General features: G+C 42.7%; 3 protein-coding genes across 3 annotated transcripts; 2 read left to right on the top strand and 1 right to left on the bottom strand.

The window, feature by feature from the left end:
* Nucleotides 1-3,187, top strand: LOC110987748 (uncharacterized). The gene has a single exon (XM_087136248.1). It carries the CDS (start codon nucleotides 1,367-1,369, stop codon nucleotides 2,504-2,506), a length of 1,140 nt encoding a protein of 379 aa, XP_086992374.1. The 5' UTR covers nucleotides 1-1,366; the 3' UTR covers nucleotides 2,507-3,187.
* LOC110987747 (adenosine receptor A3-like) lies at nucleotides 2,598-3,647 on the bottom strand. The gene has a single exon (XM_022250771.2). It carries the CDS (start codon nucleotides 3,645-3,647, stop codon nucleotides 2,598-2,600), a length of 1,050 nt encoding a protein of 349 aa, XP_022106463.2.
* Nucleotides 3,648-12,269: 8,622 nt separating this feature from the next.
* LOC110987746 (uncharacterized) lies at nucleotides 12,270-17,971 on the top strand. Its single transcript, XM_022250770.2, has 9 exons — nucleotides 12,270-12,307; nucleotides 13,201-13,324; nucleotides 14,246-14,386; nucleotides 14,779-14,905; nucleotides 15,696-15,944; nucleotides 16,185-16,369; nucleotides 16,827-16,998; nucleotides 17,255-17,401; nucleotides 17,791-17,971. Exons 2-8 carry the CDS (start codon nucleotides 13,214-13,216, stop codon nucleotides 17,395-17,397), a joined length of 1,128 nt encoding a protein of 375 aa, XP_022106462.2. The 5' UTR covers nucleotides 12,270-12,307; nucleotides 13,201-13,213; the 3' UTR covers nucleotides 17,398-17,401; nucleotides 17,791-17,971.
* Nucleotides 17,972-20,412: the final 2,441 nt, after the last annotated feature.

The following is a 20,412-nucleotide window of genomic DNA, read 5'->3' as shown; positions in this document are numbered from 1 at the left end:
TCTTTCGTATAGGAAGAAAAAAATTACTTGGTACCATGATCACATTAAGGGTTTTAAATGTATACAATACGTTGAGGAATACGACTGAAATTTGGCACCCCTCGAAAACGGTGGATTTGCCTTATTTCAAGTCGGTCATATTGAATTGAAGGCTTGGCTAGTTTATTTATTTAGCACCTGAGAATAAAAATGAAAGCACTAGAATAACCTTCATCCAAAATTAACGGCATTTAGGCCGATTAAGAATTTAAAATTTGTGATCAGTTCGTTGGTTGCACGACGAAGTGATGTAAACGATTGGTGCACCAAAAAGTGACATCCCACCCATAGACTTTGTACACACAGAACGACGGTTCGTGGTATATCTACTATCCAGGTAAGGCATGGAATTCCAAATAGTCTGCCACCACTCAATTTAACAGATTACATTGAATAAGGTAGATTCGTGGAATGTGATCAAAATTCGCTTCCGCAAAAATAAAGTCTGTTGGTTCGGACTACGTTGTGGACTGGACGGTGAAAAATGCTCACTTTTTGTGTTTTTGAGACGAAGGGGTTGAATTTTTGTGTGTTTATGTCCACAACTGAATTTAAAGTTTGCTTCTAGAACAACTCAGTCCTTGTCCCATGCATTTTAAAGATAATTAGTTAAACTGTTGAGATTTTCTATTCTGATGGAAAAGGTAGTACATCACGTGTGCCTTGAATGGCAGTAGAGCAAACTTGCCAATACCCCGCATCTTCCTGTGCGGATCCTTGATTTTATGATGCACAGCAGACTTTGTGTTTGCATACGTCTCAACCTGAGACGTGTAGCTCACCAGCAATATTAACCACGATAATGCATGGGATAGCGATGGTACAGATCTTATTAGCGTGTCCATTAATCCTCCACAAGTATAATTACAGGCTAGATGCGGTCAGTTCTCGCTTTTCTTTTTGTTTTTGGGGTTTTTTTCATTAAGGCTGTGCATTAGGTTAGCATGACTGTCAAAAACCGTTACATGTGTACTTTGAATTGGAGTAGTGCCTCGGCAGCGAAGTGTGTTTACCGAAACTGACATGTGAAGGATTTGTTGCATTTATTTAATGGGGCAACTAATTAGTGACGCATAGATTGGAATTGGGAGCGTCATCACTTTTGTCATGTGAGCCTACGCATCTTTGGGGAGATCGCTTGACTGTTGCAACCCATTAGCGTCAGACATAATTTGGAAGCAGTGCAGTTGCAAGCAGTTATGTAAAAATGTTTACAGAACGCTAACGTTCGGGGAATGGTAGGCTATTGTTGAAACTCATCAGGCGAAATTGCCGCTATTCGTTTGAGTCTAAATTGTTCACTGAGTCTTCTCCGAGCGCCTTAACGATGGGTTCAGAAAGTGACATGGTTGAATCTAGAAATGTTACTTATGAGGATGTCGAAGCCTCCACAGGGAGGCAGGTCATTTATATCGTCCTTTACACTGCTCTATTGGTCCTCGTTGTCTTTGGAAATTGTTTCCTCCTCTTTGTTATCGCGAAGGACAAGACTCTAAAGAGAAGCACTCGCATCTTTCTCATCTCACTGACAGTTGCCGACATCTTTGTTGGCGTTGTTGTGATTCCGTTGAAGGTCGTGCCGCAGATCATCGGGCTCTCAAGCGTCAGCCCCTGGACCGTTTCTGACCGTCTGTGCAATGCCTCATACTTTTTGGAGATCTTCGCCAGTAGTGCCTCGGTCCTTGGGGTGCTTGTTCTCACCATCGAGAGGTACCTGGCCGTGGAGATCCCGCTCCGGTTCCGGTCCATTATGACGGCTCGCCGGGCGTGCATAATAGTTGCTTGCTCCTGGCTCCTGAGCGCCGTCCCGGCGGCCAGCTTCGTCGTGATGTCGGCGGCGGCCGAGAAAGGGATAACAGCATTCAACGAATTCTCGTGGAGGTGTGCCATCACCACACTTCCACAATTATCCGTTTTCGCTTTTCTGTTTTTCGTGATCTTGTATCTCCTCGCACCTACTTGCGTCAGTCTTGTCGCTTCGATACGCATCCTTTTCATCGTGAAACGTCACACCGAGTATCAAAAGCAACTGACTCTCTCGTCGCGTGATTCCGACTGGCCATCCACCAGCGGTGCCAAAAAGTCGCACCACGGGATATGCAGCGGAGTGTGCCGCGGACTCTGTAAATGTTTTCTGGTCAATAAAAAAGCACTGATCACGGTCCTCATCATCACGATATCCTATTCCGCATCCAGTCTACCATTTGCGGTTTGTGTGATATACATGAAATTTTCCCCCCATCAAATTGACTCTTTCCTCGTCGAGTTTTCCAGGTTGTCGTTGTACAGCAGCTGTTTTATCAATGTCGTTGTCTACACGATCAGAATGAGGGCGTTCAGGGCGTCTGCTTTGCGCCAAATTTCTCGGTGCCTCCCCGTAAGGAGCAACTTATGTCGAGGAAAATTGGTCAAACCAAAATCAGTCAACCGTGTCACCAAGTCTGACACTGGGGACTCACGCATGTGAAAAACGTGAATATGACAGAGCTAGAGATGTGAAAACTACATACTCTTGGGCTGAGGTTTAAAAAGTGTTGGCATAACTTTACAGTGAGTAGTCAACGTTTGTGCATTATAACCCGGCCACCTGTTGAAGGAGCCAAGCAAGTCAGCTGTGTGTTGGTTACCCGTGATGCAGCTGGATTCCTGTGAGAGTTTCTGCCCTGGCGTAGCCTCAGAATGCGTGCAGCGGCTGCTCGGAACTCCCCGTTCCGTCTGGTGTGGGCAAGCACATTCAGTAGGTTGCTACAAGACCGGACTATCATGGCTGTACTGATGCCATACATAGAGAAATCACCCGTCCAGTAAGAATAGGCCAGGAGCACGCTCAGGGGTAGAGAAGTTAACGCAGCCCCACAGTTCACCATCAGGAAAGTTGTCAGCGACGTGGTATCGCTGGAACGGTGGCGACAAGGGTGACCGGGTGGAGTGAAGCGGGCTAGGCGTATCTCATGCTTGTGAACAATCAGCCGGATCCTTACGCACAAGGCAAACGTCACTGTTAAGGGTAATACCACGGTCACACTGGTGTGGACTAGCAGTACCAAGATATAAGGGTCTTTTTTAAGAGAACTGACTCTTACAAGGCACCATCGCCAGTCTGGCTGGTGGTGCGGCAGAGTTCCAAAATACACACCATACGCCACGGTAACAGTGATCATCAACAGCCAGCAGGACCAGATGATGTTATACGCCCGTCTCGCCGTCAACAAGGACGGATATCGAAGGGGCTTCTCGATGGCAATGTAGCAGTCACAAATCAGACAAAAGAGAGAGATGAAGGACCCTCCGTTGAATAAAATCCCGCCCATGAAATAGGCCTTACAGAGCCCCTCCGCGACGCCGGCGGGGACCAGGTGTCCGGCGGCCGCCGTGGTAAGGAGGGAGCTACCGGGGAATGCTCCAGCGCACAGGTCCGCCATGACCAGCGACACGATGAATATGCGGCTCACCTTGCGCATCTGTGGGGAACTCCGGATGACGAAGAAGCAGAAGATGTTACCAGCGAGGATGAGGAAAAGGGTGATGGACAGCATGGAAACCCGGACTGTATCGAACCAGGGAGGGGGTGACCGGTCGAGCCCGTTGACGGTGCTGCTGGACTTCATGTTTTGCTTCGCTCCTGGTCCGTACCGCGCAATCTCAGACGTGGAGTGTAAGTTGCTGTACACCTTCTTCTTTTGACTTCAGCTGAGCAAATAACGCGTCATCCATGCACCTTTCCGACAGTTTACGAGGCTCGACGCACACGACGTTGTTTTACAGAAGACGCTACACTTTCTTTGCCTCGAGTGCAGGGCAGTCACGAGTATGCTGCATCCCGGCAAATGACATGTGTAAGTCACCTGCTCGCCGGACACCACGCATAATGAGTCCCCCCCCCCCCACCGTGGGGTCGCAGCGGGGGTCCCTGCATTGCATTCATGCATAAGCTGTTGAGAATTAAAAGAGAGAAAAAGAATTGATTCTTTTTTTGACCTCGGCAGCGAGGTTCTTGAATTGACATTAGCTGCATCCGAGACACGCACTGACTGAAGGTAATTCAATCTTCAACATCTGCCCATCGCTTTTTTATCAAAAAAGTTCTTTTGCTTTCAAAATAATTTCAATGCTGATAGCAAATATGGAAGGTAGTGAAAAGGATTTCATGTAACCACGCATGACAGGAAAAAAAAGCAAGGTTAGTGTTGTCTGTAGTTTTACTGGATGACTGTAAAGAAAAGAAAAACTTCGATTGTTTTGTTAAAATTTACTTTATCTAAAGGACAGTCTAAGAAACTGAAAGGAATCATCTTCGATTTTTTTTTATCCACCGTGAGTGTTTCTCCCGAGCTGTCAGTTCCAACCACAGCTCGACTAATTGACGACAATGTGGCTATTGTGCATACAAGAATGCGCAGAGATGAGAAGCCTGAAGGGCGAATCTTGAGCAGAGGACCTGCAATAGAATGATTAGAGATGTTTCGCTTTTATTGCATTGAATAGCTCATTATGAAAGCTTTGCCGGACCAGGTGAACAATGTTTGGTACTTCGAGTAGAAACATTGACGTTGGTTGGAAGTAACCACAGCTACTTACTTTTGACTTTTTTTGTTTATTTTGTTTATTAAATAAAGACCTCGTGTTATGTATGTACCGAAAAATGGAGAAGAAATGAAGACCTAATTTTAATTTACAATTTGTAAGCCTAAAAAAGACGCAACTAAAATCGCATGCGCTTCTACAGTAGCGTATAAAGCCACAAGCACAAACAGTAGACCTTCTTGAAAGGGAAGCCATTTTTACCGTGTTCCAAGGATCTATATATATCTTAGTCAGTGTAATCTGTTAAATGGGGGTGATACTAGACTATTTCGGGTTTCAAACCTCACTTTCTATTTTAATGTGGCTTAAAAACAAATTAACGGGATTAAATCGTCACCATTTTCACGACAATCGAGCCACATATATCCAAAATAGTACCTCATTTTCAATTTTGATTGTATTTATGTTGTTGAGGGCTAAAATCTTGATAAGTGCATTTTGCGTGTTCACGAAGTGACACAAATATTACTGCCCCCCCGCACTACAAGCATCTAACAAAAGAAACACAGTGCACTAACAATAAGCGTCCATTGTTATTGCACGGTACTTCTTTTGTTAGATGTTCATAGCGTCGTACACGTACACAACGTATTGAATGGAAAGGCAGAAAAGTAGGTCAAGTAAGTTTTTCGTTTTCACTAAGAGCCACGCCTCTTTGTCACATTCAGAGCGGCGCACGCATAAACACGAGTGCGACTTCCCTGTGGAAAAATACCTTGGACATTCCGGAAAAAGGGAAAAACCTGGATTTTCGATCTCACGAATGGACGCACATCTTTACTAATTGATTTCGGCTAATTATCCACTGGAAATTCATTGTAATTGCTTGGTTCGGGCAAAAGTTTACCTCTCAAAGAATCATTTGAGGGGTCTTTACCACATAAACTTGTTTTATATTGGTATTTTTGCAGTTTTGAAATAGGAGAAGCTTCTGGCTCGGGCGATTTCTCGAAAACCAGGTTTTCTTCAATATTTACATATGTTGCTTTTCGTGAAAATAGAGACGAAATGACAATATTTCGAAAATGAAAATTTATAAAATTGCTTTTCCCTTTATTCCCAAGTTCCAAATATAACAAGTTAGCCCCACTGTTAAGTCAGTATGGCTGACTTGTAAATAAGGCCCATGCTTGGGTGACGAGCTACTATTTCGATGAAGCGTGTTTATTTTATTGTTACGGTATCTCGCCGTTACTGCTTTGCTGCAGCGAATTAGCCAGAAAATATTGAAAAAGGGGAAACGGGAAAGAGAATACGTAACGCCTAAACGCAGAGTTCAATATGGGGCAGTGCGTTTATTTTTCTTCATGAGCACATTAAAACTTTTACAAGAAAATACATTTAGCCGATGAATCTTTGCAGTCGTTTTAAATCACAATTCATTTAAAAATGGATTTTTAAAATAAAGTTTCTCATACTCTTAATTTCACTGGGATTTAAATCCCAATTTTGGTTTAATTTTTAGCTTTTTGATTAAAATAAACGCATTATATTCAAAACAGTGATTTCACACCAAAAATAGATTGGGAGTCGAAATTGTGGTATCATCCCGAGCACTGAATCTGGCATAGACGTAGAAATGCATATGCATGTAAGTACTACATGCAATTGTTCAGGGGCCCTTTCTGCTGTTGGTTGGTCTTTCATCAAACTATCTCTTTGAGCGAATACAAGAGAGGGCGTTTTTTGTATACCGAAAATGGTCCGTTGGTAGTGTGCGTGTGGGACGGACTGAGTACCAGCGACCAAATTCAGTGAAAGGCCCCGGTTAATACTATAGGTAAATGCGAAAATGAAGCGAATTTGTCGTCGCAAAAAGATTTGCTGCGAAATTTCGCTAATGTTGAAATATGTTCAACTCTTGCGAATTTGCACCGCAAATAGTTGATCTGCCCTCACAAATTCGCGTTTGTGTTCGCGCAAAGTATGAACCGGCACAAGCCCGGTTGACAAGCTTCCTACCAGCCTGTCTCTTCTTTGCTGATGAAGGTGCCCTTCAACTCGTGGCGGATTGGGCTCTCGACCAATAGAAACTTGCAAATAGTTGTAGGTATTAATCAATATTATTCGCTATATTTTAGCCTTTGGAGAATTCAAACATAACTCAAATTCCAAATGTATACCTGGTTTTCACCACGAATAAGTGTGAGGGAATGACCAGGTAGTCAGCTAGTCCACCCCAGGGGTGGGGATATCACGCTCCTGGATCTCACAACTTCGTGACGATTTCCTTTTATTGGAAATGGAGTTCAAAAGTGATTCAAAGACCCCTCTCGGTCAAGGCATCTCTCTCTAACGATAGGTTGAAGAACAGTGGCAGGCTATGTCGGACTCCTGATACTGTTGAGACATTCTCCACGGCGAGCTGCAGTTAGAGCAAAAATAACTCGCCCGGCCCTGACGATAATAATTTGGCACGGTGATATAGCACTTTGATTTTTTAAAATTTTGTTTGCCCCTTCTGTCCTTCCGTACTTCCCTGAATGTAATCGGTTTTGATACAGAAGGCCGGACGCACGGGAGAAAATATCCTTAGCGAAATACATGTAACAGCACGGCTAATTACAACAGGCATTCACGTCCTCATTACAGTCCGCCAACATGCACCTGTGTCCAAAACATAGACTCCAAAATAAGAGAGAAATACTCAACTCAAACAAACTCATCAGAAAAATAACGGCTCCTGAGGAAAGCATTCTATATTATATGACGTCATGTGTTAATATGTCCTGTTTACGGGCAAAACCATATTAATTAGCCTATGAAGACATAAGTAAAAAAACACAGTAGATTTGTTATTTTTTGTAGCATAGTATTTCCATTGAAATCATTTTGGCATTTATACTTACTTTTTCTTCACTGTCCCAAGTTTGCATTCGCTGTCCGTGAGCACACGTAAAAGAGCGGAAGGCTTGCTCAAATTAAACTGTAACATTTAGTGCAAATCAGCAGAAGTGTACCAAATCTGTTCCTTTAATTTCAAAAGTAAAGATCTGAAGCAGTTAAAAATTACAAAGATCTTTGGAATGTGACGAGACGTTAGTATGGTAGGATAGATATAACATCTAATATATCAAAATTTATTGGTAAACTGAACCGTCTGAAATAACTTATTATTTTTCAGTGTCGTCATATGTCTAACTCGTTTGGTTTTACCACATATTATATTACTCAATTCTAACATGAGGTTAGTCGACTTCTTAATGCAATGTATTGTTTGCAGACGAGAGCTGTTTGTTTAATTTCTAATACAAATAGAGAATATTGTGAACATTCCTCTCCTTTATTTGGCTGGCTGAAACTGTTGAAATTGACTGATCTGCACCAGCTCATTTTATAGGAAAATAATAAATAAATGAATACAATAAGGAAATAAATATGTGCTTAGAAAGGACGCTGATGATGGCCAATACAACACAATGTGAATTTATTCTCATCCACAAATGACTTAGGAGTCAGAAAATCAAAACAAGTCTTTAAAATTGTAATTTTCCAACCATAGATTCGAACATCCCTCTGGCCCCAAGCGAGAAGCAAACCTGTTGGAGATTATTACATGTGGTAGTGCGTAGGGGTGGCGCACAGCCAGCCAGCCAACCGGCCGGCGCTTTATCGTTTACGACCAGCCACGTGACGTTCTCTCCAGGAATGTCTGAACTGTCTCGGGTGTTTTTGAGTGATTCATGCATTACCTGTTTGTCTCAACATTACTCTTAAACTGTCAGCTCCGATGTAGCAGTACATTCAAGTTCCGTGTTGTGGACGCAACATGGGGGGGGGCTTGAGCTTCATGAGCTGGGGGGGGTATTCCCGTCCGAGCATCCCCCCAAGAAAAATCAACACACCCTGACAATTTCTGCGTACGGTATTGATCATCCTCCACATCTATGTTAGTCACAGTACCGCTAACATTTTTGTTATGGCACAACCTCAAAAAGTTCAAAAATACCAAACCATCGCGGCACCCCATGGAATCGTTCCGGATGATCCTTTGAAATCATCACCCTCTCTCTGTTTCACTAGAAAAATAAAAACTCATCTTCTAAATTTTAACTCTTAATGAATTAAATCTGGGAGGGTTTATTATGCTTCCTGTCCACTACAGTACGTTTTTCTTTGGTTTATTCTGTATACAGGCTAGGGACTATTTTATATATATATTATATCATTATTAAAGGTTTATTAAAAATTACATTGCAACTAAATAGTTGAACTGAGTGATTAGTTATAAGGAAGAATCAAACACGTAGCATGAAACATTAAAACACGTCAATTAAAAAAAAAACATACAATTCAAAGAGACCCAAAATTGACAAGAAGAGAGGATAAAAATTAAAATTTAAAAATAGAATTAAATTAATTAAATAATTGATCATTTAACAATTGAACATAAAACGGCATTGGACTGTTGAGATACCGTTTTGTGACCCTTTTAGGGATAGTAAGTTTATTTGAATTCCTAAGATCAAGATTGTGTTGGTTGCTGGCAGCCGCTAACGGAATTGATTGGAGTGATAGGGTAAGCTACCAAATATATGACATAATGAAATCCTACGAGATTGGAGGATGGGAATATTGCACAATTTTATTTAAGGCATCATCATAACTGGTATAACACCAGCTGAATCTTTAGCTTCACCTTATGTTGCCAATCTTAATGGTCCCAACTATGTACGGATAACCTTAATTACATGTGTATTGACAATCTTACAATGTATAACATTCTTGTGTTTGCATATCAAATACTGCATCGAAATAAATGTGGAAACATGTTCTGCGTCATGGGTATGCTCGATTCTTGTTCGAATTTCAACTGACAAAGAGCCAAAAAGCTCCCACATAACTGAAAGAAGTGTGGTTATAGGAGTGCTGTCTGAAAAAGAGGGCAATAGATGAGTTTGACCGTTAACATTTGCAGATCTCTTGTGTGACCAGAATATAATTCATCCTTGTCTCAAATTGTACAGGTTTTGGTGTCTGTGGACTGTTTTCATGTCCAATAAACCAAATCCAATAAACCAAATTTGACTGATTCAAACAATCCGGAGTAAGTTTTTTCTCTCAGAATGCACGCCCGCGAATGGCTCTTATGAAGGAAAAGTTAAGCTCTTTATTTTGTTAATTATATATATTAATCATTCTATTTATCAGCGGATTAGGTTATCTCTCAGCCGCTTTATCTGCTTATTGTGTCGTAAATACTGACGATTATAATGTATATTTTTAATTTGTCATTCTGCTGTATCTTGCAACACGGGTCAGTGAGTGTGATATTAATGAGTCCGGACAAAACAGCACGGTTTCTTCTGGGGGGAGAAACATTCTAAAAATTCTGTGAATTTTCAAAATCCTGCCATTAGTAAGACAGCGAATGCTAATGAAATGACTTTTATAATTGTAAAGGGCATTAGTGGAAAGGGCATGGAAGTAGGGGGCCTTGGGAGCGGAACGTCCTTTGTTATCATTGCGGTTGAAGAAAAGAGTGAATCAGAACTATTTTCACTAATAATTTCTAATTTGTGAGCATGCGCATAAATGGCAAGTGGAAGTATCTTGAGCGGCCCATTGCAAATGTTTAGGGACACAAATTGCACTTTTTTTCACTTTTGTCTTCAAAAACCAACAAAACCCTCATTACAGTAGTTACTTTCTGGTGTGAGAGGAATGTTAGGAGAACAAAATAAAAACTGAAACGAATTCATTCGCTCGAAGTCGAAAGAAACCAGTAGGGTTCTGCTCGGCTATACAACAAATTGTGCGATATACGTTAAAGTACCATCCACCATTCTCCGTTGGTGATGTGCCGGTAAGTGGCGAAACATGTAACGTTAGAAGGATTAATAATGGTTCATTTGACGAGTGCCATCAAGGGAGTATACCTGTGTGAGGTGACCGCTGTATTCAGTAACTCCCCTTTTTAAAGTCTTTGCAAGTCTGATTCACGGTACGTACGCCTACATGTATAATTATGTGCTGCATAAGAGAGTGGTGCATAGTACCCTGAGATACAAAACTGTTTAATTGGGCATGGTCGGAAAGGAGCCCTGCTAATATCTGTTGACCTCGTGCGCTCGGGAAGGAAGCAAAATCTGATTTTTTTTTCAAATACTGCAAAGTCAATCCTATTAGACTAAAAAACTTAAGTAGTATCTATAAAGCGAAAAAGTGCAAAAGCTAAGAGAAAATGACGTTGATATTTTTACAGTTCCTCGAGTGCATTTTCAATGGGCCGTTCAAGCTTGTTGCCTCTACTTGCCATTTATGCGCATGCTCACATGAATGAGAATTTACTACAAGTGAATTGTTCTATTCTGGTTGTCAAGTTACACTCAGATGTCCCCACAACGAAGGGAGTGAAGCCCGGATTATCCGATAGGCGCAGTCGGCACTGTGCCCAGGGCCTAACAGAAATGGGGGGGTATTGAAGAAAACTGTGAGGGACTAAGAAATGCAGTGTGCCATTAAAAAGACTCATACTATGCGGACTAAACTTTTTCCAAAGTTATTGGTCTTTCTCTGAAATCGTAATCTTCAGTTAGCTATCGTTCGGTGCGTCCCATCAACATGATGTGCGATACTCTACCCCGAAACTGGTGACGGTGTGATTGGAGCAGAGTATAGGACCTACGGAACACTGGCACCTCATTGCCTTAGGGCCCAATAGCCAATGAAACACTTATTCCCTCCCAGGTTACGTGGGCTTGCCCAGGCGCATGGAATGTTTCGCCCTAGTCTTCTCCAAAATAATTTCAGAGGCATACCAACCTGAAGAAAGAGAAACTATGTCGAGAAGGCTTTCAACGGAAAACCAACTTAAAACAGTGTTTAGGAGTGCGATAAAAACGGGAATTTTCATCAAGATTTCTCTAATCTGCACAAAAATAAAGGCATTCTCTACACCTGCAGGTATGCAACGTCGATACAAGATGTGCATGCGTGTGACAGTGGTTGCGTTGATGGTATAAGTTTAACCATCTTCAGTCTTTCAAATTTCATGTTCAACTCAGGATAGAACCAGAATTAATTTTTCGGGGTGGAAATTTCTTTTGTACTCTTCAAAGGCTGTACACCTTTCAGAGGGATTTGGGGGCTTTTGAGATGGAAAGGAAATGAAATCTCCAATCGCCTTTCCTCCAATTATTCCACCCCGGTCGGCTTCATGCTGCTATATGTTTGAAAAGACCCTCTATGATTGCATTTAATCTACACTCTGATCATTGATTGCATGCCTTTACACTTAAACATTTGCGTTGGAAGGGGGATCGTTTTCAGGGAAATGATATTCATAACATGAAATAATACAGAAAGTGTATTTCATCATGCCAAAATTCGAGAAATGTCGTCTTCTATAACAGAGGAAATTCGAAACAAGGTTCACAGATGCGTAATAGAATGGGGAGTGTTCTCAATGCCACCCCTCTAGCTCTAAATTTAAAAACCGCGCTTGCCTCAACATCCAAATATATCGTGCCACAATTACCTACAACTGAGCAAAGGCTGGGAACTTCGGCACATGGTTCAGGATTTTTGGAAGTGGATTTGGTGACCTCCATTACGCAAGCTAAGCCGGAATTTTAGATTACAGTGACGAAAATATACTTCCGCAGGTTTAGACCAAACGGCTATAAAAGCCAGTGGAAGGGAGCAGGGAGATCAATGAGCAGTTCCTAGCCTGACCGACCAGGTAAGTGACGGGGTTGGGGAGTGTCTTTAGCAGGGGCACGAAGTGTGATGTCTTGAAACACTTCACGTTCCCTCCTTAGGCTGCATCCGAATCTGTTATCTAGAGCTAGGTCTAGGTCTTCCCTCCATTGGAAATGTGCAGAGATGCGTAGACATTAGACCTAGCCGTAGCTCTGCAAGCCCGTTTTTGGACACGGCCTTATACTCAGCCGGTGTCTTTCTGCCATTATTCCCAACAATGGAGAGAAAAGATGTTCGAGTACCTCACAACCACTCACAGACTAAGAAAGATATATATGCATGACTCGGGCAAAGTGAGAAGTTGCCGTATCTTTTGCGGAGAAATGAATTGAACTCGTTCTTACTCTCCTTAAGCTTCAATTGGAAGTAATTTTTACTGCATGATACCAGGCAAATACTCGCTATTTTACAGGTGAACAGAAAAAAAATGTCTAGTATGTTCATACGGGCCATTGGGGTTGAATGTCCCATTGGTTTATCATAGGCTAGGCAATTGAAGACCAAGGGGTGTACGACCAAGAAACCCCTATGACTCGCTCTAAACTACTTTTCACCTACTACATGTTCAAAGCGCTGGAGTTGCGGATTCCGACCGCACGATTACCATGCTGTGGTTGAATTTTATCAAGTTGTATACAAATTTCGGACAGGTGAGAATTGTGATATTTGAACATAATGTGTGATGCAGAAATGATCTGATCTCTTACGTTTTCGTGCTATTTTTATTTGAAGTTATTGTTGCTGTTTTTCAAAATGGAAGTATCTATCCGTAAGATAGATCTGATGTGGGCGTTATTTTGTTTTCCTGGGTGGTGCGCTGTACGCCTCCATGCGGTATTCACGTGTAAAAAAAAAGATTCTGTTTAAACGCAGAACCGAACGCACCATGAAGACTTTTGTCGTCCTCTGCCTCTGCCTCGCTGCGGCCAGCGCTGGCCTGGCCCCCCTCAGGAAGGTGTCTCAGCACATCCCCAACAGATACATCATCAAGATCAAGGTAAGGAAATGAGTGTCACACTACACAAATAGATCTGTGTCAAGGAAACATACCCTTGAAATTACACCTAGGGCCTATTTGACTTTTTAAACCCTATTTTCTATGTCTATTTCGACATTTTAATTTGATATTTTGGAACCTTGTTGTTTTTTATGCCACCGAAAGTTTGAATATATTCATTAGCAAACTCTGACACCATTCAAGGCACTAAACCTCAATGTTGCATTGATTTGTGCACACAAACAACCGCTGGGTTTAAAAACAAAACATATTTTTATGTATTTCTTTGGCAGTTTGTTGTGTAACTATGCAGCAACAAGGCAGCGAGCAACCCTTTCCCAGAAATGTTTTTAAAGAACAAATATGGGGTTAATATGTGAACATGAAAACGAGAGCTGAACAGTGGCTTCTCTGATTTACAGCACCGCAACAGCGCCCTCACTCCTGTGAAAAAGCTTGGCCAAGTTTTATGTGTAAAAAATGACACTTCTCAATACGCTTATCTGCGAAAGGATGTCAAACTGTTTTCATCAATTGAAGAAGAGTATAAAGAGGCATAAGAAGTGAATATAAAAAAATCTTTGCATGGCTCATTTGAAACGGGACAATAGAAAATTCAGCAGTTACACACTGGCAAAACGGAAAGATGGAAGATCGGGTTGACTGTATGTACCGCATGCAAACGGAATACAATCAAATAATTATTTATAAAGGATACATAAAAGTTCTGCAAACCCTGTTTTAATTAACCTTCAGCATGTGGGCCAATGACGTAAAGAGTACTAACTGAACAGCACTAATAAATACTTAATTACTAAATAATCAATGCTTAAAATGAGATGCTTACTGTAGTGGATATGAAATGAGATTTCAGGTGACTATTATAATCCTGTGTGAATCAATGCCGTTTTCCCCCACCAGGAGGGCTCCAACTTGGACGAGTTTGTTGACCGCTTGGAGACCCGCACCAGGGGCCTGAACATCCCAGTCGCTGTCTTGGCGAAATTCCGCAAGGTCATAAACGGCTTCGTGGCTAACATCCCCGACAGTTTCATCGATTCTGTAAGTTGTCACTTTCATCGTACGATGCTAAATGAACGACCACGGCTGTGTGTGGGTTTTTTTTGGGGGGGGGTTAACCTTTATTCGCATTCACCTGGCTTGAAGACGACAATATACTTACCACGCAAACCTTTTCTGAAAGTTATCCCCAGACAACAGACACATAAAATGTGAGGTGGGCAGTAACTGCAAAATAAGAGTGCACTCTGTTGACCTTGCTGACTGCTAGGAAGATGAGGATTGGCTGTACAAATGGTCTCCTTTTTTTTTAAATAGCAGCACTCAAGCACACCTAGGGGTCTCGGTGATATTCTTTTAAGGTGGCCTCTATCCTTTCATTCACCATGGCATAGTACTGGTAATCACAAATGAATGTGGCTTAACTGTCGCAGATCCGTAGCTTCGATGGCATCGAGTACGTGGAAGAGGATGGTGTTGTTAAGACACAGGCAGTCACCTGGGGTCTTGACCGTGTAGATCAGCGCTACCTCCCGTTGGATGGCTCCTTCAGACCCGCTGGTAAAGAACCATCTTTTTTTCAATTGCATGTACATTAAAAAATAATTGATGTATTTTTTTTCATGTTTGCGCACTTGAAAACTGGTGCTCGTATTGACAAAACAATCCATCGTTTCTCAGTAGAACAAACGTAGTTAACTCTTCAGTGACGGTGACGAAAATGAAGCAATAAATCGTGAAAATCTTGACGGCGTATAGTATATGTGCCGGCACGTGTAACTTTGGCCGAGGATGACTTAAAATGTATTTGGGTGGTTTGAAACAAGTGAAAATACAGATATCAAATCAATGGCTTCAATTGTCGTGCGCATAAATCCCGGGGATGGAGGTATATCCGATTCCCCCCCGACTTTTTTGACGGGGGGTGGTGGGCTTTGAATCACCCTCCTTCCCACCCCCCCACACACACACTTTTGTGGTGGGAAAAAATGAGGCGGATTATGAAGAATTATTCAGACTTCCCCCAAAACCAAAATGTGTCCAGCAGTAGACAACTATAGTAGTCAAAAAGGAGAACAAATTTTGATATCAACAAGTACGCCGCTTTGATGTAAGGTAGGCTACAGTGTGTACATCTGTATCATGAATGTAGTGTCATGTGGTGTCTGTATCCACCCCCCCCCCCCACTGTTTCACACTTTCATGGCCGGGTAGGTCATCCCCTCCACAATCCCCCATCTCCCAGTTCCCGCACAAATTTACGCTACTGGTTATGTTGTTTTTTGTATACTTGTACATAAGGTCAGAAATAAGCAGCAAAGCCCATATCTCTGTCTCCGTGTTTCCCAAGGTACCGGCGCTGGCGTGAACGTGTACGTTGTGGATACTGGGGTCAACCCGTCTCACTGGGAGTTCGGCGGACGCGCCTCCGCCTGGTACGACGCCATCGGTGGATCGGGGACCGACTGTAACGGGCATGGCACCCACTGTGCCGGTACCGTGGGCAGCAGGAGCTACGGTGTGGCCACCAGCGCCAGCCTGTACGGTGTCCGTGTGCTCAGCTGTCTAGGATTTGGCTCCAACAGTGGTGTTGTTGACGGTAGGTTAATTAAACAACGAGAAAAGAAATGAGATATTTTATGAAAAGTGACCAACAATGACCTGTGAAGAGTAAGACGATATATGGCACACAAATTTATATTTATTTCATTGACACACGTCACAAGCTGCACCGAAGCTGTCTTTGAATTATTTAAATACCCCTTTTCCTGGCTATTCATGATCGAAACCACAAAGTTTATTCTCTCTCGCCAATTTTCTTGCGTTCCAAAACCCATAGGTATTGACCAGGTCGGTCTGAACGGTCAGCTGCCCGCCGTCGTCTCCATGTCTCTCGGAGGTGGCGCCTCAACCGCTACCGATAACGCCGTCCAGAACCTGATCAACCTGGGATTCACCGTGTCTGTGGCTGCCGGTAATGAGAACGTCGATGCATGCAACTCCTCTCCCGCCAGAGTGTCTGACGTAAGTCCACTGTCTCATTCCAAACAGTTCAGACTGACAGCAAGGACGACAAAACAGACCCATTAAAGCCTGATGGCCTTCCCTCTTTTGCTCAAAGAAAAGGTCGCAAAGAGAAAACCCTATGTCGGCCTTGCAATAATATCACAAAGTTCAAATAGACAAAAAGACTAATGGACTACATTGTGATAACAATAGGCTAGATGAAGTTCCTTATCAGTCGAAATGTCACAAAAGTTCAACCTTCCACGTGAGAATTCCAGGCTTCTTCAAAATCATAAACTCCTAATAACCAACTAAAATTTTCTGAATCCCTTAGTCTGAAGATAGTGTGACATATACATGTACGTATAATCACCATCAGAAGAGGAGGGCATTGTTACTATTATTATGATCTCAAAGTCCTGCAAGTTTCTACTTCAGATGAACTGAATCATTTTCCTTTACTCTCTACACACAGGCCATCACCGTAGGTGCTACTGACAGCAGCGATGCCCGGGCTTCCTTCTCCAACTACGGCAGCTGTGTTGACATCTTCGCCCCCGGTGTGGACATCACCTCCACCTGGCACACCTCCAACTGGGGCACCAACACCATCAGTGGTACCTCCATGGCTTGCCCTCATGTCTCTGGTAAGACATGTTATGCGGGTCTTCGTAGATAAACCAATCATAAATACATACGTTTTTGACCAGTGTCCCGAGCTTCGAATGCTGTCCAGTCCACCAAAAGCTAGTCTTTTTTTCTTTAACCGATGAGGAATGTCAGTGCCAAAAAATTCCGGTAACGCATCCAAAATTTCTCAGAACCCAAAATCCTTCAGTGAAAGATTGTCGTCTGGAATAACTGATGCCGACTGATATTCCATCCCTCAACCCTAAACCGTAGGTGCTGCCGCTGTCATGCTCGGAATGAACCCTTCAATGAGCCCCTCCTACCTGAAGTACTCAATGCTGGCCAGCTCTACCTCCAACGTTGTGTCTAACCCTGGCCTTGGCTCCCCCAACAAGATGCTGTACATTGGAAACTGAACAGGTGAGAGATTTGGACCTCAGTGTTCGTTCTTGATGTCAAACGGACCAACTTAAGAGACCCCCAAAATCCTGGCTTAGATGCAGATAAAGAAAGAAAACTAAACAAGTAAACATGAATCGCATAAAAATACAAAATGCCGTGGAGACTTTGTTGGTGGCACAGACGAAAAACATCTTATCCTCTGGCCAAAGAGGAGTTGACCCCAGGGGAGCGTTTGAGGAGAAGCAAATCCGGTTTGTAAGGCTCCGACCTTTATGGGAAGAATATGCCAAATGTAGGCGACAACCAGAATGCTATTACTGCTTCAACGATATTCACTTGCAATGGGGATTTGTCTGTGATTATCTTTGTGACGGATTACCTGTTGTTTTTCCCGTTATATTTTGCAGATACAGCCAGACTGATGGCAGTGAGTGGGTACAAGCAATTCTTTCCATGATCCGTGGCCGTGATAAAAATTAATTCTATTCATTTTAAAAATGGTTTGCCTGTCTCTGATTGGTGACCTTTTTTCTCAAATGTCAAGAGGTGAAAATTGAAATAAATACTGAATATCGAATCCGGAAATCACAGAGGTTTATGCTGTTCTTTTTGTCGTTTCCCCACAATTTTGATGTCCAAATATAGATTGTGGTAAAAATTAGACACTGTTCTTTATGGGAGAGGACTTATTAACATTTCGGTTGCATCTAATCTATGTGACTGATAATTATCAAAGTTGCATACTTTAAGCAGTGAAGGTTTATAGAGAACAACTGTCTATAATATGACGAAATAATCACAAAATGAGGGATTGAAGACTTGTATAACATGACCAATAACCTTGGGCTGAATTACCTATCTTGAAGAAACGTTGATTTAAAAACTGGTAAGGTGGAACCGAAACCGGTGGGGTGGTGAATTTGTGGAATATGGAGCATGAAACCGTGGTGACTGTTTTACACATGGAGAGTTAATTAGTATAAAATTTAATTTACTGCAGTGTATGCACGTACTCATTGGACAATGACTTAAACGCCTGTGTAACATTGAAAAATTATCCCAGAATAAAGGCTTAACAAGGCCTAGGTTATGCACCGTGCTACTGCCGCGCCGAACTCTAAATTATTCAATTCTTTAAAGTTCGGCATGACAACAGCACGGCGTTCGGCGCACTGAGTTTGGCTCGGCAAATTGAATTCCGCACGGCAAGCCCTTTAGCTCGACAGGGTATATGCCACGCTATCATCGTTCCAAATGGTATAGTGCCACGATGCTGCTCCATTTAATTTTGGCATTTACAGTTAGGCAGATTTGTGGGAAGAGCATGAATACTGGCACAGATCAAGACTACGTCTTAGGCAATGTTTTGAAAAGTGGAGCAACCCTGAAAACGACCTTTGTGTGGCCTTTGGTGGCAATTTTGGATACGGCCGACATATTTCCAGTCAATTTTGCAACAAATGGCATTTGTACAATGAAAAATGAGCCTAGCTCTTCTATATCATCTGGATGGCATTCAGAATACCTGTTGGCCTTACTTCAAGCACAATAGTACGTTCCTTGTGCCAAATATGGTATTTGACGGTCACGTTCCCAAATGATGGCCGCGAAAGGCTACAGGGGACGTTTTCTTAAATTACAGTAGGGCCTACAATAGTCGGTTCCTTGTGCCAATATCTTTGGCAGCCATTTTTCAAAATGGCCACCAAAGGCCACAAAGGACGTTTTCAGAGTGGCTCAACTTTTCACATTACCTAGGAGATAGACCTGAAGTGTACCAAAATTCATGCGTGACACGTAAACCCACAATTCGCTGGCAGTTTGGCTGATATACCGCAACTGCAGCGCTATTGCCAGGTTATTGTCTCCCAGATTTTAAGTTCGGCACAGCAGAAGCACAGTGTCTAGTCTTGGCCTAAGTTTGTTCTCCACCAGCCATCATTACTCTTCATCCCAAGCTGAGAAAGAGTGGTCATTGTGGATTTGGTGAGAATCGTCCGCCGTGCTGATGGGGTCAAATAAATTTAAAAAAAAAAAATGGAGACAAAATATCTGGCCTAAGAGTTTGAAATTCGAGAACTCACCCATTTCGTATTACGCTCTTAACCCCCTAAATCGACCCACAACTTCCACTCTGGGCCAGGCAGCGATTGGGCAGTGGTCAGGTTGAGCAAGTTGTCATTTGCCATGCATCCAGAACTCATCAAGGGCTGCCAAAGCCTGCCTTGTACTCGTCCCAGGTACTAGGTCCTGTTGAAGTTCGCACATCACGCTTGATCTCATCTCTGAAACACGGTCCAGCCTAGTCTTCAATTTCCATGTCGACTGGCAGAACGTCTTCTGGATCTGGATGAATGCTCTGAAAAGCTCTAAATGAGCATCACTCAGAACGGAACAAGGTGGTTGTTCATTCCAGCTTTGAGATGGTTATGCAGTGCTATTTTGAAGCTAGATATTTTCTCCATAGAAGTCATGTGTTTTGGCAGCTTATTCCAATCTCTTGCAATCTTGGGAAAGAATGAATGAAGATGGGATTGTGACACAGACTGTGGAATGACAAGTTGATTTGTCTTGCAGCTCCTAGTGTTCATTCGTGTGAGAGCGGATGGAGGTTCTTGCAAGTCAAGGAAACCTCTCATGTCCAGGTCAACACTGTGATGAATGATTTTGTGCAGCATGACTAAGCTGCTGTACCATCTTCTCTGCTGTAGGAGGGGAAGTTTGAGCTTTTTAACATTGCTGGAACAAATCTGGTCCTACTACAATCTTGAATGATAGTACGCACCGCCCTGCGCATGCGCTGGACAGCCTCAATCTTTGTATGTGGAGTCCATACAAAGCCACACTACTCAAGGTGGGGTTGAACCAGACTCGTGAAAGCCTGGGCTTTTACATGAACTGGAGCATTACTCAGGTCTTCCAGTACCCCTCCGGGTAGCTTGCGTAGACATCGTGGCAGACACAGCCTGTCCCCTGCAAGAGAACCCGACAATCTCTGGAAAAGGGATGAAGTAAGGCTTTCATTTTCG

The sequence above is a fragment of the Acanthaster planci genome, linkage group LG04 (genome assembly GCF_054643075.1).
Source record: "Acanthaster planci isolate LZ-2023a linkage group LG04, COTS_SCS, whole genome shotgun sequence".
Taxonomy (NCBI): domain Eukaryota; kingdom Metazoa; phylum Echinodermata; class Asteroidea; order Valvatida; family Acanthasteridae; genus Acanthaster; species Acanthaster planci.
The sequence above is the reverse complement of the archived record's forward strand: the minus strand, read 5'-3'. Positions and strand labels throughout refer to the sequence as shown.